Here is a 27567-nt window from a genome sequence, read left to right as displayed (position 1 = left end):
TAAAGTATGAAGCTCAAGTCTCTGCAGGGGCTGCTGGATAACAGTCAGTAACTGTCCATGGTACTGGAGAGCAGTCTGTATACTCTGCAGGACTTGAGACTGCTTCACCTCCCTCAGCCTCCTTTCCATCCTGACCCACATCATGGCAGACTGCATGCTGACAGCCAGGTGGACTTGAGACAGCAATGTTTGTATGACAGCAGATTTTGACCAGAGTATAGTCTTTACTTTGGAGCTCAAAGGGTATGCAAACAGCCAGAGAGAGACAGGCAGAAAGAGAGAGAGTCATCCAGAGAGAGAGCGAGAGAGAGAGAGAGAGAGAGAGAGGGAGAGGGAGAGAGAGAGGGAGAGAGAGAGAGGGAGAGAGAGAGAGGGAGAGGGAGAGAGAGAGAGAGAGAGGGAGAGAGAGAGGGGGGGGATGATGTCATAGTTTTTAGTCTGTGCCATAGAAGAAGCAGATGGACGCAGCCTTCCTCTTTTCCTCCGCTCCTGTCTCCATCTCCATCTCCATCTCCATCCACATCAGCCTCAGCATCAGCACCACCAGGACTCACCGAGGAGGACAAAGAGCGACACACCACACAAGCTGAATCCGCTTCAGGTCGACTGTCTACCGGCAGGAAAAAAAGCCTCCAGTCGCTGCTGGATGTGAGCTGGACCATCGACCCGAAGAAAGAGGAGAGGTCCAAATTAAAGACGCTGATATGGACCAAAATATGGGAGCAAGCACCGGGTCAGTCCTCTTTTTTGTCTCTATGATTCCGTATTATGAGCAGGCGGCTGTGTGGAGGAGCTAGTCCTGCCCAGAGAGGAGGAGGAGGAGGAGAGAGCCACAAGAGAAGAAGAAGGGTGTCGACGGGGAGAGGCACGAGCAGCCTCGGGGAGAAGAGGAGAGGAGGAAAGGGGAGGAAATAATAATAGTCGAGTAATATTACAACAAGCTCCTAAATAATGGCGGCTAAGTCGGACGGGGTCCTGAAGATGAAGAAGAGCGACGTGGCCTTCACCCCGCTGCAGAACTCGGAGCACTCCGGCTCGGTGCAGGGGCTCCACCCGGCCGGCCAGCAGCCAGACTCCGCGGGCAGCACCGCGGACGGGGACTTCGCTAACGGGGAGTCGCGGTGCTGCGGCGGCGGAGGAGGAGGTGGAGGTGGAGGAGGAGGCGGCTCCAGCTCGACGTGTCTCCGGCTGGGCAGAGGCGAGCAGCAGCAGCAGCAGAGGTACACGGTGTGGGACTGCCTCTGGATAGTGGCCGCGGTGTGCGTGTATCTGGCCGACGTGGGCACCGACGTGTGGCTGTCGGTGGACTACTACCTCCGCCGCGAATACTGGTGGTTCGGCCTGACGCTCTTCTTCGTCGTGCTCGGCTCCTTCTCGGTGCAGCTCTTCAGCTTTAGATGGTTCGTCCACGACTTCGGGACCGAGGACGGCGGCTCCGGTGGCGGTGGCGGCGGCGGCGCGGAGTCCGCTGACTGCTCCCACATGGACGGGAACAAGCTGCTGAGCGGCTCGGCCTCACACGGAGACGTTACCGCCGCTCAGCACCACCACCACCCGGCCACGCCGCAGAGGCAGGCGTCGACCGCCAGCAAGAACACCACGACCAACAGCACGGCGAGCACCGCGCTGGGCGGCAGGAGCAGCAGGAAGAGAACGGCCTACTACTCCTTCTGCGTCTGGTTCGGCCAGTCCGTCATACACATCCTCCAGCTGGGCCAGATATGGAGGTAAGAGGATGGATGGATGGAGGCCTGTATGGGATGGGTGTAATGATGCTGTGTGTGTGTGTGTGTGTGGAATTAATGAATGAATGAGCAGAGAGAGGGCTGCTCCAGATGACTCTATAGTTGGCACTCTTGGCACCATGGTGGCCTCTGAATGATGCCAAACTCTTTTTACAGCTGTGGTATACCAGCTGCCATCTTTAGCATGCTCTCCTCTGCAGGGCCAACACACACACGAGAGTGCATGGGGGGGCTTTCAGGTCACTCATCTTCTATATCCTTATACAGATGGGTCATGAAAGATACAACAGAAGCTGAGCAGATGAGGAACCTACTTCCTCTCATGTTGGATTAGAAACAGGGAGTTGGCCCCTGCAGGCCTGTCAGTCAGTCACACCTGCATGGTGTCAAGCAGTAGTGGTGCTGTGGATTGTGGATTGGCTATACTTTCCTCTTTTGGTGCCATGTTGGGAAGAGCTTCCTAAAACAGCTTCTGGGTGCAGTCATGAATTTGAATGATACACATGGGGGTGTTTGACAACAGCTATAGCCCACGGTCACTGATTAAATCTATATTACTGACATATCCTGGGGTGCACACATGCTGTACAGTAGCCTCACCAGTGGTGGAAGAAACATTGGTAGCTAATCTATGACGCCCATATCTATAATGCATGATAAACACATGTATAATGTGTTATAATCTGCTTATAGCACTGTATGAATATAGTTATATTCACTGATAAATATTCATAACGCTTTATAACAGTAATCATAGAGCATTTTATAATGACTTATAAGGTCAAGTATCAAAATATTTCATAATTGCTGGTCACTGACATTTTTTTTTTTTTTTGCAGTGATCATTGTATTATAATTTCCATATTAAAATGCCTGGTTTTGTCCAACAAAAAAAATATGGAAATATTCAAGGTGGAAACTTTCCTTGGGAATTACCAGGAATAAAACACAAATATACTGTAGAAGTTATCTGCTCAGGCTGTGTTTACTGTGTCATATGCAGATAGAAACAACAATTTTACCATATCATAAACAGACGTGAGGGATAATGTACAGGGAGCTGGTCATTGTTGCAAAATAAACCCCGACAGGACCCCAAGTCTTGCATCGCCCTGAAGGGGTTTATTTTACAAAAATGACCCGCCCGCTGTGCATTATACTGATCATTACACAGCTACTTACTTAAGAAATCCATACGTTGACACAGAAATGGTCCAAGATCAGAACTGTGCCCATAGCAACGGCCTGTTATACATCACAGCGTTCTGCAATAAAGAAATAACAGACCGTCAGAATGGAGTATTCAACAATGCCGTGTAATAAAATCCTTTAATTTGCCAAATAATTCCATTAATTTGTCAAACACACAGGCTAGAATGTGCCCTGTGGTTAATAAGCTTAGCTTAGCTTAGTTAGCAAGTTAACTAATGGGGGAAAGGTATACTTTGAAAGTTGGAGCCAACAATGGTGGCTGTGTGTAAACTTTTAAGGGTTTAAACTGAACAACTAATTTATAAAATAAATGTTTTACAATAAAGAATGAATGTAAATAGGTTAATTAAAACTCTTCAATTAGCATGTTCACTCAAGCTCCATCCCACATGGTAACAGCTAGCTAGCAAAAACTAGCAGAAGGTGTTAACAAGTTATAAACTGTGCGTACTGTACTTGAGGCTATTTGTTGGTTAACTGAAATATCGTAAAAAAATATGAAATATATTCACGACAGTAATATAATTAAATCTTACATGAAAGTATGTAGTCCTTTGGCTCAGACAGTGCAGTAGTGTTGTTAGTAGTAGTAGTAGTGTGGGCTGCACATGATGGCAGAATGCAGTGTGCATGTAGAGGATTGCCTTATGGGATGTTAAATGATCTGTACATGTGAAGGCAGTTTTTATATTGAAATTGTGCAAAAATTCCCCAGATTGCTGAACTTAACGTCCCTAGGAAAAATTCTGGAAATTTTCCGGAAATTTGCAGACCCTTTGCAACCCTCATACAGTATTTAGTTTACTATTAGAAAAGCAGCAAATCCTGAGATTGTAGCCAGTAGCCTCCTGGTTATAATCTGATTATTTCACATTGACTTGAGAAGTGTTTAACATCATATGTTTTTATGTAAATGTCCATATTTCCACAACTGATCTTCACCAAAATTGAAAGTTACACCAAAACTCCCACATCTACCAAAGTCCGACCCCATGACCTCAGGGTGCTCAGGTGTACCTATAGCCCCAGCTGCAGCCAAAGTGTTACTGTCTGCTTGACCTGTCCTGGGCTGCACACACATATACTGTATAGTACAGTAGTATTACCAGGACTTCAAGTCTGCCTTGTGACATTTACAGTATAGTGTGTAATAGGTCTACTGTATAGAGTAGGCCTGTGACATGGAACAGGAATACGCAGCTTTAGATTTCAGATTATGCTTCTGGCATTTTAAATGTCTATGAGCCTATACATTTTTAAGACAGTTCATTACAGACCTATAGTATGTGCTTATTTGTTTTTTGTTCATAAGTTTAAAACATGTTTTGTCTGTCGGTGGTGATACGTGATGGAAATCTCCAAACGTCAGACAGAAATATCTTTGGGTTTCAGATGTCGGTCGGACAAAACAAGAAGACATCAATATGGGAGTTGTAATGGGCATTTTTTTCACTATTTTCTGACATAAGACAAAGTTGTTAATTGAAAAAATTAAGATGAATCAACATTGCAAATAATTGTTGGTTGCAAATATAGAACTTTATGTGAATCAGTCTCTTTCTGGACAGAAATGGGTTGGTTTAATGGTCTCCCTGAAGAGGAAAAGCTGTGTTTGTCATGGGATTTTGGGGATACTAAAAAGAGGAAGTCCATTTGATGTTTTATTGCTGATGATTTCAGGGCAATACTTCACGGTAAAATGTCCATCTTTGCTGATTTGTTGTAGTTGGATGGATTTAAAATATGTTTTTGTGACTGATCATGTTTGTAGAGTTTTGGAACAGGAGACAAAGTTCTTCATTCACAATATGATATTTTATTTAAGAAGTTATGTTGAATTGTGTCTTTTTGTCAATTTCTGTTGACTTGGTATGCAATCGCACTGCCTCTAAAATACACATTGGGTTCTGCCTGAACACACAGAGAGTCAGAGACACAAAATCTGGACAAATCAGAACAAAACAGTTTGTATCTCATTTTCGTTTTATCTTTAATAAATTAGAAATAAATAATAATAAATTCCACTACTAAAGCTACTACAAGGAACTTTCATTTTGTGTTGATTTTGGCGGTGTCTGTGGACAAAAGCAGTTGTGTTTCCAAGCACCAGAAACCTCTCATTTTACTGCAGCAGGGTCTGACAGTCTGCCCCCCAAGCAGTCCTGGTTCTGGTTCTCCCGTGCCTCTCTTCCCTCCAGCGGGCCCAGCAATTAGGGATGCACTGATACCGATATCGGATCGGATATCGGGCCAATACTGACTCAAACAGCTGAATCGGGAATCGTGACAATGGGGCTGATCTATTCAATTCAGTTTTATGTTTATACTATATACATTAAACTGTAATTTTAATTCCTGTTTAAGTTTTGACCAATTTGTTGCTGCATTAAAAAGGTTTACAGTTGAATTGTATATCAAATGTAAACCTTGGGTCCAATTCCCCATGACATCAGACAAAGTTTTCCTCTGGATTTTGCATTCTGCATATCTCAAATATCTCATGTGATCCCATGTGCGGGGGCCCAAACACAAGGCACATTTCTCTCACTTCATGCCTATAATTCTGTGTTAAGGACAAACTCTGTCTGTCAGCAAAAATATTAGAAAACATTGGAAATATTAGAAATTGGACAGAAAGAGGAGAGAGAGCCCTCTGTCCAAGATACAGAGACACAGTTTTTTTTTCATCTTTCCAGAGTTATTTTGAAATAAAACAAGGAGTCAAACAGCATCTCCACATCATACTGAATCCAGTGAGACCACAGAGAGCACATGTAACTAGAGATGTTCCCATACCATGTTTTTCCTTCCCGATACCAATTCCGATACCAGCGTGATAAAAAAATGACATAGTAAATATTATTATTATTATTTAACAGTTGTTTACTATTGACCATGTATGGATGTGATATGATTGTTGTTATATGGCCTGGCTCATGTTAAACCCCTTTAATGTAAAACATGAACAAATCCACACAGAGAATAAATGCAGTAGAACTTTCTTTTATTATTCAGTTAGTCAGTTACAACGAACATAAATAAATGAAGCTGGGAATAAATATCAATTCTGTATTCTCTTAGCTATCTCCTCAGTGGACAGCCTGTTTACTTATTACTTTACTTATTATTTAAATTACGATACGATACAACTTTGTTGTCAGTTTGCACTGAAATTCATTTTGCATCCATACACAACTCAATGTGAGAAAAAGTACACATCCAATAGACATACTGTTACCATGAACAAACAGAAAAAGACACATCAGTTGTACATACAAGACAAAAACCAAAACACATCACAATTAACCATTCATAACACATTAAAAAAATTACCATCTGCCTTGTCCTTAGCAGCACATTAATTATTATTTAGTGACAAGATGGACTGATGAACAAAAGCATTCTTTAGCCTGATGCGATTAAATGCAGGGACTCTAAATCGCCTCTTGGAGGGCAGAAGTTGATATTCCCCATTTAAACCATGCAAGGGATCAGAAGAGATGCTGTTAGCAAGTCTGAGCATGCTCTTGTTGTGAGCTGCTTGAAAGGAGGGGGTCACAGGTCGGCCAATGATCTTTGCACAAATTTTGATCTGGCTATAAAGTTTAGTTTTAAATAATTTGGCTTCTGGCTCCAAAAGATCTGAGTCTGCGTAGAAAGTAAATGTGCTGCTGTATCTTCTTACAAGGAAATTCAATGTGAGGGGGATCCATGATAGGGTGGAGTCTATCATAACTCCCAGGTATTTGTATGAAGAGACCTGTTTCATTTCTACATTATGCATTGTAAACTGGAGGCAGCTGACAGTCAGGAGGAAGGCCAAAAATAATTTCTTCTGTCTTACTAGTGTTAATGAATAGAGCATTTTTGTCACACCATTCAATTAGCCAGTCAACATTACACTGGTGCAAACTGAGATCATCCCCGTCAGTCTGCAGAGAAATGAAGGTGGAATCGTCGGAGTACTTTGGTTGGGCACACTGGTGGTGCAATCAGCAGTGTACAAAGTAAATAACACAGGTGAACTAATGCAGCCTTGAGGTGCTCCAACATTAGTCCTGATGGAGGAAGAGAGTGTGTCATTTACTTTTACTCGCTGTATTCTGTTTGTAAGAAATGAGTTGTACCAGTGAATGAGGTTTGGGTTGAACTGTAACTGAATCATTTTGGACAGAAACACATCAGGCTGGATTGTGTTAAAAGCTGAGGAGAAATCCAAGAAAAGAGCTCTGGCAAATCTTTTTGGTCTGTCAAGGTGTTTGGAGAGAAGATGCACAAGAGTGACAACTGCATCCTCAGTGCTGCGGCCTTGCTTATAGGCAAATTAGAAAGGACCCTGTGTATTTCTTTGTTGAGATGACGGACAACTACTGTAAATTACTGAACATATCGCCGTTTTACTTCTTGGATTTTCCACAGTGAAATATCGCCAAGTGGCTGACATTCTTGCTCAGACTACCATTACCATTACACTCTCTACTAGCACCGCACTGTTGTTGTTTGCTGTCGTCACGTGACAAACTACCTGCAGTCAGTTCTTCTTCGCTGCCCTAAAACAGTATCTGCCAGTGGCAGCCATGACACATCCGCAGGGCAACAGCACAGTGAAGGCTACTGTTTCGGAGCAGCGAAGAAGAATTGACTTCTGGTTAAACAAGTTGATTTTTTTTCTGGCTTAATAAATTATGGTATCGGATCGGTGCATAGACTGACATACTCGCCAATACCCAATACCAAATTTTGGGCAGTATTTCCGCATTTGCGGTACTGGTATCTGTATCGGAACGACTCTACATACAGCTGAAAACAGTCATCTTTATCATGGTTGATGAAAGCTGCTCAGCCAGTCGCTGGAGGTTTGATATTTTGCTTGCTTGTCCATGATACCCAACATTCTCTGATGTTTTTGAATATGATTATTCTTAGACTAGATTTCCTGTTTCTGTTCACTCAACACAACACGAGATTCAATGCCAAGGTCAGTTTTACTGGCAAGTTGAGTCATTTTTGTTAAGATAAAATGTAAATGTTACCTCTCATCCCTCCTCAGTTCTTTCTTCGTTGTTTTACAGCCATTTCTTTAGTGTTTTACAGCATTTAAAAGCACATTTGCAGCTCCGTTATTATCAATGTGGCAACAGCTACTTTAACCCTCAGGTCTACCAACCGAGGTCTACTTTTTGTCATATCTCACATGTGCTTTATTCTTTTCTATTCTATTCATTTTGTCATGACTTTGTCAATCAGTTTGTTCCTAGTGGCTTCATATCATTGCTTTTGGTTTCTGTTTCAAGTGTTTTTTGAAAAGACTAATGTAGTGGGGTTCTGGGGGATCCCAGTTAAAAGCACCCAATTGCAGCCTTCGCAGTTAAAATATTTAATATAGAATATAGATGGATAAAATGTCCCATGGGTCCTAATTTAAAGTAACACACACTATCAGAGTGAGTTATGGAGTACAGTCTAGACCGGCTCTATATAAAAACGCATCTCGGGATAACTTCTGTTATGATTTGACGCTATATAAAGATAAATTGAATTGAATTATCAGGGGGGTATCAGGGTTACTCTGTCAGTCATATTTAATATGTGTCCATGTTAGGCAGAGCTCTTTTGAGTAACTTATTTACAATGTATTTGTAAATAAATAAATAACACTTTGGTTCATTTGATTTGGAAAATGAAATGTAATCATTGGAAAGAAGAAGTTTTAGCAGCTCCAAGAGGTGACAGTGATTTGCAGATATTGCACTTTTTTGGATGGGAATTATGACTTTAAGTTAAACTGGATCATTTTTGGTATTTCTAACCACAGAGGTCTTCAGTTTATATTATACATAGTTTATATATTATCAAAAGTTAGTCAGTATTTAAAGATAAACAGTAATGGACTATTGATCACTCTCAACCACATATTAAAAATATGTGCCAATCAACGATACATTAAAGTCTTTATAATGAACTCTGGTGCTCATCATACTTTTCATTAGCTGACGTGCAGCATCTTAATGAGACCTTAATGGACCTGCAGAGCTTTATTCTGATCCAGTCGGTCCCCGGTGGACTCTCCTCTCAGAGACGTGAAGGTCGAGCAGTCAGCAACCGTTCTGCCGGCTCTATGCACAATCTGACAATCCTCTGCTTTTAACCTAAGTATTAATCAGCTTTTCACAAGTTGATGAAGCCAATAAAGTCAGATCTACAGCCATCCATGCATATCACAGCATGTACTAGTGGCGTAAATTCATGTTTTGTTGGGGCAACACTGTTCAGATACAGTAGTTCCTCATTTCAAATTTAACCTGTATGAATTCATAATGTTTTTTGAGTAAAATGACTCTGCAACCCGAGCTGTTGAGCCTCTTTTAGCTTATTGTTTGAACGTTTAGTTATCAACCCCCACCCCAGTAAGCAGCCTACCTGTCACTGTTGCCGTACTCTACCTGCTCAGCACCAAACAGCAGACAGACACAGTTATGCTGCATGGTACGGCACGGCTCCGCTCAACTTGACTCACTCTTTTTTAGTTTTCCATTAGGAAAAGTTGTGGACAGTACCTGGTACCTGGTAGAGTTGTGCAGACAGATGACCGGTCACCAATAGCTGCTGCCTTTGCCAATGTCAAGATGATATTTGGCTTGTTTTCCCAATCATGTATTCAGATTTATTATTTATTATGAAGATTCAAAGCTTCATTCATAACGTTGACATGCGAATTACAGTGGAAACCTCTTATAGTGATCATGTCTGTCCGGGTCAAATTGATCACTATAATCGGATGATTATTATAATTATTTTGTTATTGTTGTGCATCATTTACCATGCAGATTACCATCTGATTGACATTTGTATTTTTATTACATGAATACAAAGTAATAAAAGGGTGAGGCGTTGCCGTTTTTAGCCGACTCTACAGCGCGAGTGTGCAGGCTGAACAGAGAGAGCGAGGAGCCCCTGACTCACTCGGTAGTGTGGAGGGAGACAGGCGCCGGTCTGCATGTGTGCCACAGAGCCAGTTGAGGATCGGTAAATTTTCACTTTGGGGGCATTATGTGACCAGGCATTATCAATCCACTTGCTTTCTCCGTGCACATTTTTTTTTTATCCAGAGAAATTTACTCTCCTTTTCCCGTCATGACATCAATGTGCACGCAGCGCAGGTATCCAGCCAGAGAGCAGACGGTCCGCAAGGCAAATAGGGGTGTAACGATTCTCCTAATCCACGACTCAAATTGATTGAAACGTGCCATTGTTGGACTATGGCTTCTTAATTCATAAAGATCATCAGATCATTGGTTTTATGTCCCCTTTATGCCACTGTCATTTACACTTTTAATTTTTCCTTTAAGAAGAGAACTGAACACCCTTTTTATTTAGAAAGTTTTAAAAAAATTAGTTTACAATATAAAAAGCTGCATCTTTTCAATATCAGTATCTGTGTGATCCACCTCAGTACAGAATCATTACAAAAACTAAACATAAACCGACACTAGACCGCTACGGAATGCATAGTGTGCGTGCGTGCGTGCGTGCGTGAAAGGCCTATGTGCCTCTTGCATTATTCACAGTGTTCTTCCAGAGGAACAGGAAGACAGTGGGGGAGATGGAGAGAGCAGCAGACTGTACTGTAACGAGACTCTCTCTCTCTTTGTTTCCTCTCTGCAGGTTAAGCAGGTGGAGCTCCGTGTCGTTACACATCTTTATGCTCACACTGCTAATAAACAGCCTCTATAAAGCAGCTATGTAGTTTGGTGGATAGCTATACGCTACAGTCACAAAAAAAGCGACAGGAAGCAGGAAAGCTCTGAAATAAACAACAACACAGAACTGAATGTGTACTGGGAAGTTAACACTCAGCAGTGAAAGTGGCTTATATTGTATTTATTCAATAGTAAGATGGCATGGTAGCAAGTAGGGCTGAACCGAATGCTTTGCAGCTTTGACCGTTGCCATGGTATTCTACCTCCAAATCACTATTCCAATGCTTCGTTTTTTTATTATTTTTTTTATATACATATATATATATTTTATATATAGGTACAGTATGTAATAATTATGTATATATCCCGAAAATAGCCCATGAAATAAGGAATAATCCCACAACATTAATTATTACTCATATTAAACATTAATTGTTATTAGTTATTCTCAGACGGATATCGCTGTTTGTTATGTGTAGAGGTGTGTGTGTATGTAACGTACTGTGGCAGCGGCTCTGTCCTTGGCACTGAAACGAGGGATGATGGAGACAGACAGACAGACAGACAGGAGAACATGTTGCGCTGCTCCTCGAAGCTTCGAATACCTTCGAATATTTCTCACCGAAGCTTCAAAGCCCAAAAACTGGTATTCAGCACAGCCCTAGTAGCAAGGGCCAAGAATCTGGTAGAGACGGTAGTGACTACTGAATTAATCCCTAGCAATAATTATGATCAAAAAATTAAAATATAACCACCGTTGTCTTTATGAGGACGACACCATCCTTTATAGGCTACTTTCAGTTCTGTGCATGAAAATAAGGGACAGATCATGTCTCGTGTTTGATGAAGCGCAGCACACAGCCACTTCCTTAAACTTTGCCCAGAGAGTCCCAAGCCTGTCAGACGGTCTGAACTATGGTGAATACTACTATACAAGCATAACAATAATGTAATGCACAGCAGGCTAGTTAGTAGTTTATTAATATTTAGCTATTAATAAATACCACAACATTACTCGGACCTTCCGCATGTCACAAGTGCGCATTTTAGCCTTTTTTTATCCACTTTCCGCGTGTCATTTGTACACCACACAAGCGTCCGCAGTTAGGTTTAAATGGTAAATGGACTTGCATTTATATAGCTCCTTTCTAGTCTTCTGACCACTCAAAGCGCTTTACACTACATGTCAGCATTCACGCATTCATACACTGATGACAGAGGCTGCCAACATGCCCATCAGGATCTGATCTAAATACTCATTCAGACACCGATGACAATTTGGGGTTGAGTATTAGTAGTAGTACATGTGACCGGAGGACCTGCTCTACCCTCTGAGCCACAGCCGCCCCAAAAATGTATCTTAAAGGGAGATTTGTCAAGTATTTAATACTCTTAACAACATGGGAGTTGACAAATATGCTGCTTTATGCAAATGTATGTATATATCATGACATGGTTGGTACCAATGGATTCCTTAGGTTAGTTTCATATGATACCAGTATCTTAAGATAAGATATTCCTTTATTAGTCCCACAGTGGGGACATTTTCAGTGTACAGCAGCAAAGGGGATAGTGCAGAAAACAAGAAGCAACAGTAAAAACAAAAAGCAAGATTCAACACAGTAAAAAAAGCAAAACAAAAGTAGACAGACATATAAAATATGAATTTAAATAGAAGGAAATATTAAAAATAGGAACAATATATACAGTATTGACAATAAAAAGACTATTAGCACAATTTCACAAGTGGAAAATTGATATTGCACTGTGATTGGAATGAAATTTCACCTCAAAGTATTGCACGTTATGAATTGAAGTAACACCTGAGTAGTACTGATATTGCACTGTCGATGTAGTGTAGTGCAGTTATTTCGGTGTGTATGTGGTCTACTGGTTTACTATCTTTACTCTAACTTTAAACTAACTGCTACAACCTAAAAATCACAAGCTGCGTTAATGCTTTAAAGAAAGTAGCTGCGTTAAAATAAATTTGCGTGAATGTGTTATTATCACAATAACTTTGACAGCCCTAATTATTATACCATGTAACTTTCATCAACGGTCGCTCAACATACTACGTCACTTTCATTACAAACTTATTTGTTATACATCAAAGACAAACGTAATCTGTGACAAAATACGTTCCCCTGCCTGTAATCGAGAAAGCAGTTTAGATGAATGGGAACGTTTAGGAGACAGGGCTTGGCCCGTAGGTTATGAAATAAAAAGACCTAAATCAGTGAGTTGCTTGGTATGACATGTGGCCACTGTTCTTTTTCTGAGGAACATGTGAAATTGTCCTTCAGATAGTTCATCAGTGGAGCCCTGGTACTTACTCAAGCTTCTACCAGCCAGAGAATATCCCATCATGCAGATACAATCCAGTCTGGAATCATCTGGGATCCATGATAAAACAAAAAATAACAACAACTGCGTGATAAAATGCACATCGTCTGAATAACCACATTTGCTCGTATTGGCAAGAAATATGTACATGAAAGTAGCGATGCCATGGTGATGCTGGCAGTACTGATGGCAGAGACGGTGGCCTCGCTTGAAGACTGATTCTAAGATTGAATGACCTGACTTTTCTTTTCAGTATCAGAACACCTTCACTTACAGTGTGAATGTAGCCTGAGTGGCAGGTTAACAAGTCTCATCTGTATCTGTAGACTTAGAAAGGCTAGCACCAACCATACGCACACACACACACACACACACACACACACACACACACACACACACACTCACACACACACACACACATAGTGACAAATGTCCATCTGTCCGTGTACAGGCTCCAGATTTAGTTTTTAAATCCTTTATTGATAGTGGAACTTCATTTCACGGCCTATTAGCCTGCTGCTAAATGACTGCCATGTGTTGGTGATATTTCAGAGACAGAGGGAGAGAGAGAGAACGGACATGAATGAGAGAGACACATTCAAATATAAGCCACTGACAGACTAAAAAGTAATAATGAATTCACTTCATTAACTGAGCTCTTGCCTCGGGTCTGGAGATGTACAGTTGGAGTTGTATTGCCGGGAGCTGCAGTATATGTATGTCCATGTTGTAATCCAGTCGTTTCTAATGAAACTGTTGTTTAGACCGTATAGCACGGGGTCTTTGTGTCTCCACAAAGAAAGCTGATATTTTCCTGCCCTGTAAAGGTACTTTACCCACTTTTAAAATGTGTTATAGACACAAATCAAATTCAAGCCACGCTCCATCTGAAAAAGAAGAATTTGAGAGACTTGTAAGCACTGAACGAATTTGAGGAGTATTCCGATTTTGTGAGTTTGAAATCTGCTTTTGCTGTTTCCTCCAGCTGTTAGCTTAAATAGGTATGATAAGGTTATGTTAAATTAGGTTGAGTTGCTGCTGGATATGATGTCCTATGGGGCTGTTGTGCCATAGAACCACCTCCAGCAAGGGGACCATCCCAGCCCACGGAGTACCTAGCAATCTACCCTAACGGTCACTATATCCTGACAGTGCTGCATGAGACAGGTAAACTGTTAAAAAGCGCCCGGCTGCAAGCCCGTATGTAATGCATACCTCTCAGCCGGTCTGAGGATGTGCATTGTGCATTTCTCCTTCTTGATGTACTGTTACATGTGATGTTTTATTCTGTCCGGTTGATGTTGAAGCACGATATTTACCATTCATTTTCCTCCAGGTATTTTCACACCATCTACCTGGGCGTTCGGAGCCGTCAGAGCGCTGAGACGGAGCGCTGGCGTTACTACTGGAGGATGGTCTACGAGTTTGCAGATGTGAGCATGCTGCATCTACTGGCCACCTTTCTGGAGAGCGCTCCGCAACTGGTGCTGCAGCTGTGCATCATTATACAGACACACAAGCTCCAGGCTGTGCAAGGTAACACACTCACACACAAGCACACACACACACACACATCTGTGAGGACCTTCATTGATGTAATGCATTCCCTAGCCCTCAACCTCTTAGAGCCTAACCAGCATCCTTTCAGTATCTCGCTTTAGGGTTTTTATAAGGATGTTCTATACTTAGAGAAGTTTTATATTTTACCTCTGCCCGTGCAAAATGAGCTACACCCTCGGGATGTAGTCCACCTTTCTTTTAACCTGACCTAAACTTAATTTTATCCTGAACTTTAAAGCTAAGCCTTAACCTTCAAACAGTCCTTTTGAAGTAGCGAGAACCAGCCGAAAACAAAAGCCTCCTCTGACCACTGTATCCATCCAGGGGGAGGATGGTGAGGTGGTGATTCATTCCTAAAATACCTCGGAGTGCACCTGGACGACAGGATAGAGAGTGGGCTGGGAACACGGGCCGGCTCTACTTCCTGCTCAGAGGCTTCAGCATCTGCAACAAGATGCTGACGAGAGACACTAACAAGCTGTGCCGGTGGCCATTAAACGTTTTTCTGTCGCAGTGTGGACAGGTGGATGCTGGTGTCTTACTGGACTAAGTGTACTAGTGATTACATTTTCTGTAAAAATGTCAAATAACGTGCTTATTTTAACCCAAACCACGATCTTTTCCTAAACCTAACCAAGTAGTTTTGTTGCCTAAATACTGCAGCGGTTTGCACAGTCACACTGATCGCTCGTGTTGCTGGACATTTGCAAGAGAACACACCAAAAATAACGTTTCCTAAGATATCATACGACCCACTGTATGAGGATACATTGCATTGTTAAAGCCCTTGTGTGTAGGAATCATCAGGGACACCTCTCACCCGGCCACAGACTGTCTGCCCTCTTCCGCCCTCTGAGAGGTGCTAAACTTGCATTCTTTCTAACAGCCAGCAGGGGGCGACTCCTCTGAAGGGAGTCTGCTTGTATAGAAGTCTATGAGAAAATGAGCCTACTTCTCTCTTGATTTATTACCTCAAAAAAACATTGTAAACATGAGTTTTATGGTCTCAATCGCTAGTTTCAAGTCTTCTTCAATACAGCATGATGTTCATTTAGTAAATTGTGGTTCAGTTGTGCTGAAGCTCCACCCTTTCATGTCACTTCTGGTTGCAACAAAACAAGATAGCGATGGGCAAAATGCCGAACGTAAGGCTTCAAAACGGCAGTCAACAAACCATTGGGTGATGTCACTGTGACTACGTCCACTTCTAACAGTCTATGGCTGAAGTCTGGATCGGATTGGTGCATAGACTGGAGTACTCGCCAACACCCAATCCCCAATTTTGGGCAGTATCGGACACATTTCTGATACTGGTATCGGTATCGGAATAACTCCAGTCTGTTTATTCTACATTTTATTCTGTGTATTATTCTGTATATTACTCTGCAATGTACTGCTTTTTGCACTTCTGGTTAGATGCTAAACTGCATTTTGTAGTCTCAGTACCTGTACTCTGTGCAGTGACAATAAAGTTGAATCTAATCTGATCTAAAAAATAATGTTCAGACAATGTTCGAGGCTAACGGTTTCCTCCTGCTTGCAGTGTTTGTGCTAAGCTAAGGTAAACACACTGGGTCGGTGTAATAGACACACTGAGATGAAACCTGTTCATCTTCTCATCTGTCTGTAGGTCTGATGGCAAATTAACATATTTTCCAAAATGTCTGTATTTCTGTACTGTTCTCATGACGCGGTACTGAGGTTCCAACCCACCGTGTCTCTGTGTGTCTGACTGCTGCAGGTATGACAGCTGCAGCCTCCCTCGTCTCTCTGGCCTGGGCCCTGGCCTCCTACCAGAAGGCCCTGCGAGAGTCTCGGGATGACAAGAAGCCCATCAGCTACCTGGCCGTCATCATCCAGTTCTGCTGGCACTTCTTCACCATCGCCGCGAGGGTCATCACCTTCGCCCTGTTCGCCTCCGTGTTCCAGCTTTACTTTGGCATCTTCATTGTCCTGCACTGGTGCATCATGACCTTCTGGATTGTCCACTGTGAGACAGATTTCTGCATCAGCAAGTGGGAGGAGATTGTGTTTGACATGGTGGTGGGCATAATCTACATCTTCTCCTGGTTCAACGTCAAGGAGGGACGGACAAGGTGAGGACGCTCAACTCCATTCGGTGTGATGTAAACCTGAAGGAAAAAGTCTGTTTGGGGTTTTTTATTATTCTGTAATTATTTTATTTTGAAGACATGAAGACTCGCGTTAGGTTCAATCAGCTGTCGACCGAGCTGGGAGGGAAATTTATCACCTTTTATATTTCAGTATTCAACTTGAATGGGCTTCCAAACAGCTTTGAAATATCACCATATCAGTGCCCTTATTAAAAGTTAGTACTGTGTAATTCAGGGTTACTGGGGTGCTGTAACAAACAAGATGCAGACAGTTTGAAGCTCCATTAAGTGTTCGTTTTCCTGGCTGTTTGAAGCCAGTGGAACGAGCTGTAAAAGGAATTGACATCTAAAGTTGTTCTGGCAAAAGCCTGTTAAAACATCTGGCAGACACTGCAACATTGCAATGTAATGTTGTGCCAATGAGCTAAGAGAGGATCAAAATCTCCATAGAGCTGATGGGAACGAAACTTAACCAAAGTCAGGTGATAATCAGTGGGTTCGTTATAACAGCGCTCACCAGACAAAAGCGCCGATATTGGACGATTCTGCAGAACCCTGGTTTACGTTCAGTTTTTTACAACTTTTCTAGTGCCAATGTTTTTAAACTTAACATAACATAATTTTCTACAATATCTGTGCATGGCATCTACAGTATGGTGAGGGAAAGATCATGGTTACTACTACATGGTTAATAAAAGAGGTGAATGTTAATTGCAGGTCTGTGACGGGACACAAACACGTCTATCCGCCACCCCAACTTCCACACCCCAAAGGCTTTTACACACCGGGAGCGTGTACTCGCCTATGAATATTAAGCTATTAAAACTATTCATACCAGCAGCGATGCGAATTTGCGACAGTTAGAACACCAAAACAAGGATTAAAATAGATTCAAGCAGGCAGAGGACCACTTACCCAACCCGGTCTCACAGGAAGGCGTATCGATACCACTACATTACACAGACATTTCGCGTGACATGAGTACAAATTTTTGCCTTTTCACGTTTCATTTGTACGCCACACAAACGTCCACAGTTAGGTTTAGGCAAGAAAAAACACTTAGTTAGGGAAAGGGAACATGTCATGGTTGGGCTTAAAATAAGTAAGTAAACTAAGTAAAACACGTACGGAAACAGCTATGGAAAACACGTCACAGAAGTCAAAAAACACATGACAACAAACGTCACTAACGTAATTTACAAAACGCCGGTCAGCAACAGTCTCGCGTTTACATTGCAGTCAGTACAGGATACATGGCGTACAAATGACACATGGAAATCAAGAAAGGCGTACTCATTGCATGCTAAACGCCTTGAGCATTATCATGCGACATTCATGCGCCTTTTTGTGCGAGCTGGCTGAACTATCAGGATCCTGCTGACTCAGGGCAGCATCTGGCAGTCTGTCTGAGCTAAACTGTCTAAACTACTGTAAGTTATTTTATTGAGTTTCCTTTTAGTGAAATGCTCTGAGTGAATTTCCGTCTGGTAAACAGCTACGCAGTTAAATGCTTTTATTGTGAAAGGCAAGAACAGAAGGAGTGGATCTGGTCTGCGCTGCCTCTGACAAGTTTGAAAGCAGTAATAAAGTTTGCCCTCTTGGTTTGGACTACGGAGCCTCTGTGCTGTTGTACACTATAGCGTACAACTTGGAATATATGCTGTGCAAAAGCTAAAAAGAAAATATATCGACGTTTGAATTAATCGCACGAAAAAAGCGCCCCTGGTGTGTAAAGGCCTCTACTGTCTGCCTCGCGACATAAAGGACACACTCGCTAAACGTTGGCACTGGACGTAAATCATGACTTGCGGTAATGTTTGTTCAATACTGACATAATTCCTACTACGACTGACCCCTTTAATATTACACATAGTTTTACACATAGTTATTTCAGCTCCTGGCATTACAGGCCGCAATAGAACAAAATATAAGATGAGGCTCAACAAAACATTGACAATTTCATATTGCCTTGCTGCTAGAAATTGTTCCTCTTGGAGCATGACAGTGTTTAGTAAATGTCTTGTCAATGTGCCTGTTATTTGCCTAATAGTTGTGGAGGCAACTCCTCAATCAGCTCCTTTAACACTCCACAAATTTCATGGAAATTTCTTCACTATGTTTTCTATACTGTGTGTTCAACTTTGACATTTTCACCTGATGTTAGCACTAAGGAAAAGCTCATGGAGTGTCCAAAATTAAAGTACATTTTTGACACCTTAACAGTATATGTTTTGGCTTGATGGAGGCACTAATGGAGCAATCAGGAGACCACCAAAAACATTAGTACTCATATCAATATCAATTTGGAGAGCAGTTGTGGAGGTATCTTTGCTGGAAGGATGGACCACCTGATCTGACCTGAACCATCCTCACAGCCCACTCTCAAAATACACTATAAGCACTTCCAACCACACACTTCCCTATCCTGCTAATACTGGAGAGCTGCTTCACACTTTGCTAACTGATTTGGATTCACTCCATCTGATTTATTTCTTGTTGTGTCTTTGCGTAGGTGTCGGCTGTTCATCTATTACCTGGTGATTCTGGTGGAGAACGCTGCTCTCAGTGCGTTGTGGTATCTCTACCGGTCGCCTCACACCACCGACGCCTTTGCAGTGCCAGCGCTCTGCGTCATCTTCAGCAGTTTCCTCACCGGTGTTGTGTTCATGCTCATGTACTATGCCTTTTTCCATCCCAACGGGCCACGCTTCGGGCGCTCGCCGAGCGGCCAGGGTCTCGACCTAGACCCCACCGCTCAGTTCTCCACGCTACCATCTGAAGGTGCCACCAACTCTCTACGTTCCAACCGAGGTGCCACTGCGACCCTGGAGCGCGACGTGGGGAAGTATTCAGAGCGGGACGGCTGCATGCCAGTTTTTCAGGTCCGACCCACAGTGCCATCCACGCCATCGTCTCGTGCCCCGCGCCTCGAAGAGACCGTCATCAAGATCGACCTTTGTAGGAACCGCTACCCAGCCTGGGAGCGCCATGTCCTAGACCGCAGTATACGCAAGGCAATCCTGGCCATAGACTGCTCGCTGACTCCTCCACGGCTGCAGTACAAGGATGACGCTCTGGTGCAGGAGAGGTTGGAATATGAGACCACGTTATAGTTCCACCCTGCTCTCAGAACCCATAGAGGGGTGCAGCCGTCAGAGGATTATCCTCTATGAACAGCAACAGGGACTGTGGCAATAAGAATTTGTTACTACCAACAATCTCACGTTTCATCTCTCATTACCCTATTTTCTTGTTTTATTCCTCTGCATCAGCGCCCACCCAGGAGCATTCAGCCCTGTTGGAAGTGATCGAAGAAGCCATCTGGCACTAGAGCAGTTGATGTCACCGGATGTGTTTGGGTTCTTTGTAGGGTCGTTGCTGTTATTTTTACTTCCACTCATCAGGGAATTTCCGTCTGGTACTAACTTAATGCTTCAACTCTCAGCTCAGACCGTAAAGAAGCTGATGCACTGTTTGGTTAAGGTTGGAAAAGCTAAAGATAAGCTTACGTCCATCCAGACAAGTTTTAAGTCATCGGATATTCCACTTTGACCTAAATGACCTGAGTGATGAACCTGGATTACACACTCTAAAGGACACGATCCCCCATTCAGCATCAGTAGAAACATGGAACTGTCATATCTGTCTCAATGTGTTGGGTGACCTACTGTTTGGAAGTTCTGATGATCCCATAGCAGCCACAACTGGGTGGGTACTTCCATCAATATCTACATGACAACGCTCATCGCTCCTGTTCTCTTAGTGCCAAAAAGGTTCCTCGGAAATGTCCTCTAGATTCGGAGGAGTTGGAACCCCTTATGCCAGGTTCAGACTGCACAATGGACATAGGAGCACAGAGTGCTCTTTCACGCACAACTGTAGACAGCAAAAGAGGAATTATGCTGTTGGTGCTGTGAGGTGGAACTGTGAAACAGGAAAGGCCACAGACATTTAGTTTTTCTTTCTTTTTTTTTAAGGCTTTTCCGAACACAAGACGGACATTAATCATACACACCGCCATTGTTTGTTTACATTCTTATTTCTAGCACCGATGACATTGTGCGCGTTGTGAAAGTAGCTCCGATTGGTCTGTGACCAACGTTTCATCTGTCATGTCTCTCGGCCAAATCAAGAATTTATGACTTAATAATCGCCTAATCTGACACAGTGACCATCGTAAAAGATTGTGTAGTCTGAACCTGGCATTAGAGATGGCTGGGAAGTCCAAAAAGTTCTTCTCTAGGCCTGGACATTTCATTCCTCTCGGATAATTATGGTCTACACTGGCAGAAGGTCAGACAGAAAGTGAACTACATGAAGACAGTGGTCAAAGTAGCATCTATACTCAGTCATTGTGTTTTGTTTGGATAAAACCAACCAAACCTGGCAGGAAGGAATAGGGAGTGAGAAAGGAGGGGTGAAAGCCTGGACAGACACAACCTCACTGTCTTTCTCCCATAAGGAAAGAAGTCAAACTCTCACAATGCCAAGAAAAAAAAATCTTCCTGGCAGCTCAACTCAACTATTTGCAGTCCACCTGGCTGTGCAGTGATACTGATCTTTGCTTGTCTGTGGAGGCAAATGTGGGTGGGGTGGGGGGAAGGGGGGGAGATGCATTGAACAGGAGATGACAGGACAGGATGACGCAGGAAACGGAGATGAGTCGAGGATGGAGAAGAAGAGCAGACAAGCAGCCATCTCAGCCAAACGAAAACCAACCACCAGGATGTACAGTACTCTGATACAACATGCAGCATTTTTTACTTTAGAGATTATGTAGAGGGGTTCTGAAGTCATTGTCTGTGTTTTTTTGTGGTGTGAGTGCGTAAATGTCGGCAATAGGCGACATTTTGACTTCAAGTCTGCTTGTTCTTTGATAAACACACGTCACCTTCTGGGGGGAAATGTTCCTGTCTTTCCCAGCAGCTTTTAACATTGTTACACCGAGCCACACGACACAAGTTAGCACGGTGCTGGTAGTGTCCACTGGCTTTAATGAGAAATGCTAACAAAGTGACTTTTGGTTGACTGAAGTGCCACTATAAAAGCTTGATATAAGACCACCGTTATACCACATATCACGGTCTTGGAAGGGTAACTGATGAAATCCAGGGCACTAGTAACAAAAAACATGAATTATCTCAACAGATATACGTAGGGCCCTTTCATGAAACCCAACCCAAGCTGTGTAAAATCAAACATGGCATAATGTCTCTTCCTCGTTCATGGAATGGTGGGGGCTGCTCAGTTCTGTAACTAGTGGCCAAAAGATATAGAAATGACACAACACACCTCTCTCTCTGTCCCGGTAATCATGTTTTTTTGCCATTCTTCATCTGTGAGGACACTAATCCTTGAGTGTTCCTCAACCAAAATAGACAGAACAGACATTCATCAAACCATTAACATGACAAAGGGAAAGAAACAAGGGGGAAAGACTAAATTTGGATAGAATGGTCAATGGAGAGATTAGGGCAGCACAGATGGTAAACTCTGCAGAGAGTACTTAATGAGAGGGAGGTGGACTGGCGCTGACCGGAAACCTTTTGAAGTAGATCATAAAATTACAGACATCCTGTCATACAGTGAGTCCTTCCCATGACGTTCATAAAGTTTATGAACGCTTGGGTGACTGAAATGTCCAGGTTCCATCAATCAAGATCAGCATCGTGGTATGGATTTCATGGATCAGGGCAAGACGGTACCTGATGATGATAGAGACTAAAGTTCTAGACTTAAGCCCCCGCTAGTGGCTCTTACAGACAAGGTCATGTCATGAGGTGTTTGAGTTCATAAACATCATACTGACAGTGGTGCTGAAAATGTAAGGTTTGCCCTGATGGTGGCATGGGAGGTAAGGTCAGGGCCTCACCATTAAGGGTTGTGTCTAGATGGTTACCCTAGATTTTTGAAAACTCTCCCTAGACTCGCTGTCCGATGGCCTATGCTAACCTTAACCATTTGAGGTCAATGCCTAACCTCAACCATCTCGCCAGAGTTTTGCTAATCAAGACTATGATGACCTATCCTAATCTTAACCATTCAAGGTCAATGTCTCACCTCAACTATCCCGCCAGAGTTTCGCAAATCAAGGATATGAGGTTCTATCCTAAACTTAACCATTCAAGGTCGATGGCTAACCTCAACCATCTCGCCAAAGTTTTGCTAAGCAAGGGTTTGATGACCTATCCTAATCTTAACCATTCAAGGTCAATCTCAAACCTCAACCATCTTGCGAGTTTCGCAAATCAAGGATTTGATGACCTGTGCTAATCTTAACCATTCAAGGTCAATGGCTAACCTCAACCATCTCGCCAGAGTTTTGCTAATCAAGACTATGATGACCTATCCTAACCTTAACCATTCAAGGTAAATGCCTAACCCCAACCATCTTGCCAGAGTTTCACAAATTGAGGGTTACCATCTAGACACGATTACCATTCAATAGCAAATTTTGTTTTCAAGATACCTCTTGAGGGTTCAAAATATTAGACAAATTCAAAACATTTTTAACTGAATGGTGGCATTCAAACAGGGGTCAGAGGGTCGCCAAAGTCACCATCTAGGGCCCATGACTATCCATCCTAGGAGTTCTAATCAAAGTGTTGGATAGATGAAACAGACAGTCCATAACTCAGTTACTGATACCAGTGCCAGTGCCAGTCAAATTGTCACGGTGTCCATTAACATACTGTGTGATGTTGTATGTAAACCAAACCCTCGGACGTCCCCAGTCACCGAAATCAGAGCGCAAAGAGACGGCTAGAGACTGCAGACAATGAAGAGCTGTACCATTTACACTACCCCCCCCCAACCCAGACAGCTTGACTTCAGGGAATGCTGGGAAGCCAGAGGCAATGACATCATCACATAATGTAGATGAGCTGTCAACTCAAATTCACCATGTTCAGGAATTTCAGCTCTCTCAATTATGACTATAGAGTCTAGGCTCTTTAGACGGCAACAGTGTGTCTTTTAACATTTCAAATGTCTGCACAAAAAGAAAGTTCCAGGTTGTCTTTCTTGATTTACATCACAAGTGCAATGTCTTCTTTTTTTTCTGAGGATTGCAAGAGGAGAGAAAAGCACAAAACTAGTCAATGGGATAATCATGGCATGAGACTGTAAACCTTATCATCCTGCTTAACCAAACCAGCCCCTGGTGCACCGAGCTGTTCTGATCTCAGCTGGTCTTATCATTCTGTGTATGAAGTCTGAAGTGATAATGTCCAAAACTTGTTTCAATTTTGCTTACAAATATATAGCACTAAACAAAGGATTTGTGTGTCGCCCGATATGTACGGACCACAGAGAGAACCAGAAGGATGTGTTTCCATGATCCACTTTCCCGGTAAATATTGGCATTTTCAACCAGTTCTCACTCAACTCGTCAAATACCGTAGGTTGGGAAGTGCCCCTCAGTGACTGATACTGATGCACAGAGGCACCCTTTAGCGTCTGTATGAGATGAGGTGAAATGGAAACCCATTTGCATTGCTATTAGACGGTCAGAGCAGCTGACGTATTATCACCTCCCCCAAGGCTGAAGGCTTAGGAAGGAGGTTCTGTTTTCACCACTGGTGTCTGTCTGTTTGTGTGTCTGTTAGCAGGATTACTCCAAAAGATCGTGATGGATTTGAATGAAATTTTTTGGAGGGGTGGAGTGTAGCTCAATGAACAATCCATTAGATTTTGGTGGTGATCCGATCAAGATCGTAGGGTCACTGACCAAGCATCGGTATTTGACGAGTTGTGAGTGACAATATGTTGCCATATTGTTTTATGTTTCTATGTTTTTAAGTGTCTTATTCTTTCAGTTTAGAATGTGGCTCATGAAACACTTTGCATCGTGAACCTTAAGTACTTAAATACATACTGTTTAGGCTTATTCATTTGCCTTGTTGCCACATTACTGAGAGTGCGTGCGAGTGTATGTTCTCATCAGTGTGTGTGGTGTTTTACTGCACTGAGCAGTCTATAGAGGACATTTTTTGGTTAATGGCTGCTTCAGTTGTTTTAACCTGTTTTCTTGCCTTTTACTTAATTTGTTTGTTTTTTTACAAGTTTTACACGTCACAGACTGTCCACGGGATTTGGGGAGTGCTAGTGAATATGAGTTGTATAAAGCCTTCTTGTGGCTCCAGAGGAAGCTGTGTGAAATTGGTTACATTCAGTTAGCGATTGGTTGGGGCTGAAGACTACAAGTTTGACAATAAACACAATTTGGAGGTGTGGAGTTAGAAAGAAGTTAGAGCTCACCAGACCTCTGCAGCCCGCTGCTCATCTCTGCTGCAGGTTAGAGGCTCCAGGCTACATTAGCCGCTGCTAGCATAGCACTCCTGATCTCATGGGAAGGCGTATAGATAGCACAACATTTTAAGGACATTCCGCGTGTCATGATAATGCATTTCAGGCTTTTCGCATATCATTTATACGCCACGGGGTCACAGTTATGTTTAGGCAACAAAAGCACTTAGTTAGGTTTAGGAAAAAACGTCATGGTTGGGTTTAAACTAAGTAAAATGCGTACATAAACAACGTAACATAAGTACGCAAATCACGTCACTAACAGAACTTCAAAATAACAACACTTTGGGACAAAAACACCGACTCATCCTCCTCTCGTGAGCAGTCTTTCTCACTTTTTTATCCTACGTCACTAGCTCTGAGCGTGGCATATTCACTCGGATGCATTCACATTACAGTCTGTACAGAGTACACGGTGTGAAATGACACGCCGAAAGCAACAAAAGGCGTTGTTATTGCACGTAAAATGACTTACACATTGCGGTGTCATTCATACGCCAGTTGGTGAGACCATAGCCTGACACATGACACACCTGACTGAACTGTCAGTCGTTCGAGTTACATTGTGGGTAATGTAGACACTAGGTACTTTTGAACTGTCCCAGTAGAAAAGAAAAGCACAGGCTTCAGGATGACACAATACTGTTAGACTCCGAGCATTTAGACGGCACAGCAGGAGCTCAGCTTATATCTGATTTCTGCCCGTTCAGGAAGCCATCAAACTAAATCCACACCGACAAGAATCTATTCATTTTCATTCATAATTGTTTAGTTAATTTTGGCCTGATATATGTGCTACAGATGACAGGAGGCCAAGAGCTCAAAGAACAGCTGAAAGTGTGCGAGGTGGCACATTGGACAGACCTTTCTTTAGTAGAATTACTACAGCAGAAATCTTCTATAATAGTATAGAATAATTCACCAGCAGAGGTCCTCAGAGGGTTTATCTGCCAGCATTGGGGTTGTGGAAAAAATCGTTCTCAAAAGTTCATGCAATAAAATGTACAGTCACTGAAAGCATTGCCATTATTTTATCTAATCTGACACGATTTCACTTGTTTTGCCTGACAGTCAGGTGAACAGAATCATCGTGGATTCATGAGATTGAAGGTCGGAAAGGGACATTTTCTTTGTAGCCTATACTGTGTGCAGCCTTATTTTATTTGTAAGGGGGATGCCAAAGCATCTCATGTAAGTTTATTTTGCAGTGTCTCCCAAATCCAGTGTAGCCTTTGTTTACTCATCACCATCTCATGAACTATCATATACTGATATACTGTATATGATGTGTACTCATATATATATACTGAACATAAAGCTACCTCAGTTTGTTTCATGGACAGAATACCCTCCACCTTCTCACAGGCAATACATTCTCTTCTGTAACACAGGTGACACATCAGCCTCAGATCCCTGTTGTTGTAAGCCACTCAAATTTCTTATATTGAAATGGAAAATTCTATTAACAAATCATATTCAGTGTACTCCGAAGTACAGAAGCCATGAGAGGCAAAGGGGGAAAAAGATTCTGGTGACCCATTCTCTAAGTCCGATCTAATTTGTTTTCTCTCCTGTGTTTATGACTTAAGAACAGGTGGGAACAAAAGATTTTGCCCGGATAATCTAAGTTCCTTACTTTTTTATTTCATCTGTGAAAGAAGTGAAAAAAGTTTTGCCATGTGAATTTTTCTACAGTTTTGGCAAGAAAACTTGAATGCTTTTAATCCTATTTAGAACACGGGGTCGTGGTGCACTTCAGCCTCTCGTGGACAAAATGAGTATTACAACGACAAACACTTTTTCTCTTTCCTGTTTTCACAGATGACAAAAAGATAACTTGTACAGATTATTATTATTTTATTATTTTATCAATTTAATAAATTTGATTACGGTATGCACTGGAGATTTTTATTGAATTTTATCGAATTAAGATTCACATTATAATATCATCAGTAAAAAAACTCATTATCAGTAAGCAATTTCCCGAGATAATCCATAAGGAAAACATTGGGGGAGATGAAAACAAACATTTAACAGCTTTCTTAAATTCTTCTGGTGACAACTTTAAAACATGAAATGGCAGAGTGTTCCGTATCACTGAACCTCGGTAAATTAAACCAAACTGTAGCTGAGATGTTCGACACACCGGAGGTCTGAGTTTGGAGTTATTACGAGTCAAATAATTGTGGAGTTGTTGATTAAAGGATTTTATCCTGGTGAAACCTTTTTTTCACCTGTTCATAAGTCATAAACACAGAAGAGAAAACAATTTAGATCAATTAGAAACTGGATCACAGATTCACTTTTTTTTCTCACTTGCTTGTCAGAGCTTCCATACAAAATATCACTGACATAATGATAATGACATTGAATGTGAAATGTTCATTTTCAAATTTGCAGACAATGTGCCAAACTGAAACATTACACACTTTTTTTTTCCATGCATCTGGCCCTTGGATTAAATATTTTGTCAGTAAAGAAAAGAGCCATTTCAGCATGCAGGGTTTGGGCTGCCTCGACATTTGTGCGCTGTCATAAAAAAAGGAGAATCTTCGATTAATGTTCCACAAGGTCTTGTCAACA

The 27567-nt window shown here is 42.2% G+C and overlaps 1 protein-coding gene across 1 annotated transcript; it reads left to right on the top strand.

Moving 5' to 3' along the window:
* Positions 1–406: 406 nt before the first annotated feature.
* Positions 407–26627, top strand: xkr4 (XK related 4). The gene is made up of 4 exons (XM_037788243.1): positions 407–1727; positions 14340–14539; positions 16305–16659; positions 19190–26627. Exons 1-4 carry the CDS (start codon positions 952–954, stop codon positions 19788–19790), a joined length of 1932 nt encoding a protein of 643 aa, XP_037644171.1. The 5' UTR covers positions 407–951; the 3' UTR covers positions 19791–26627.
* Positions 26628–27567: the final 940 nt, after the last annotated feature.

Source organism: Sebastes umbrosus, chromosome 12 (genome assembly GCF_015220745.1).
Source record: "Sebastes umbrosus isolate fSebUmb1 chromosome 12, fSebUmb1.pri, whole genome shotgun sequence".
NCBI lineage: Eukaryota > Metazoa > Chordata > Actinopteri > Perciformes > Sebastidae > Sebastes > Sebastes umbrosus.
Note: the sequence above shows the minus strand (reverse complement) of the source record. Positions and strands in the feature narration are given on the sequence as shown.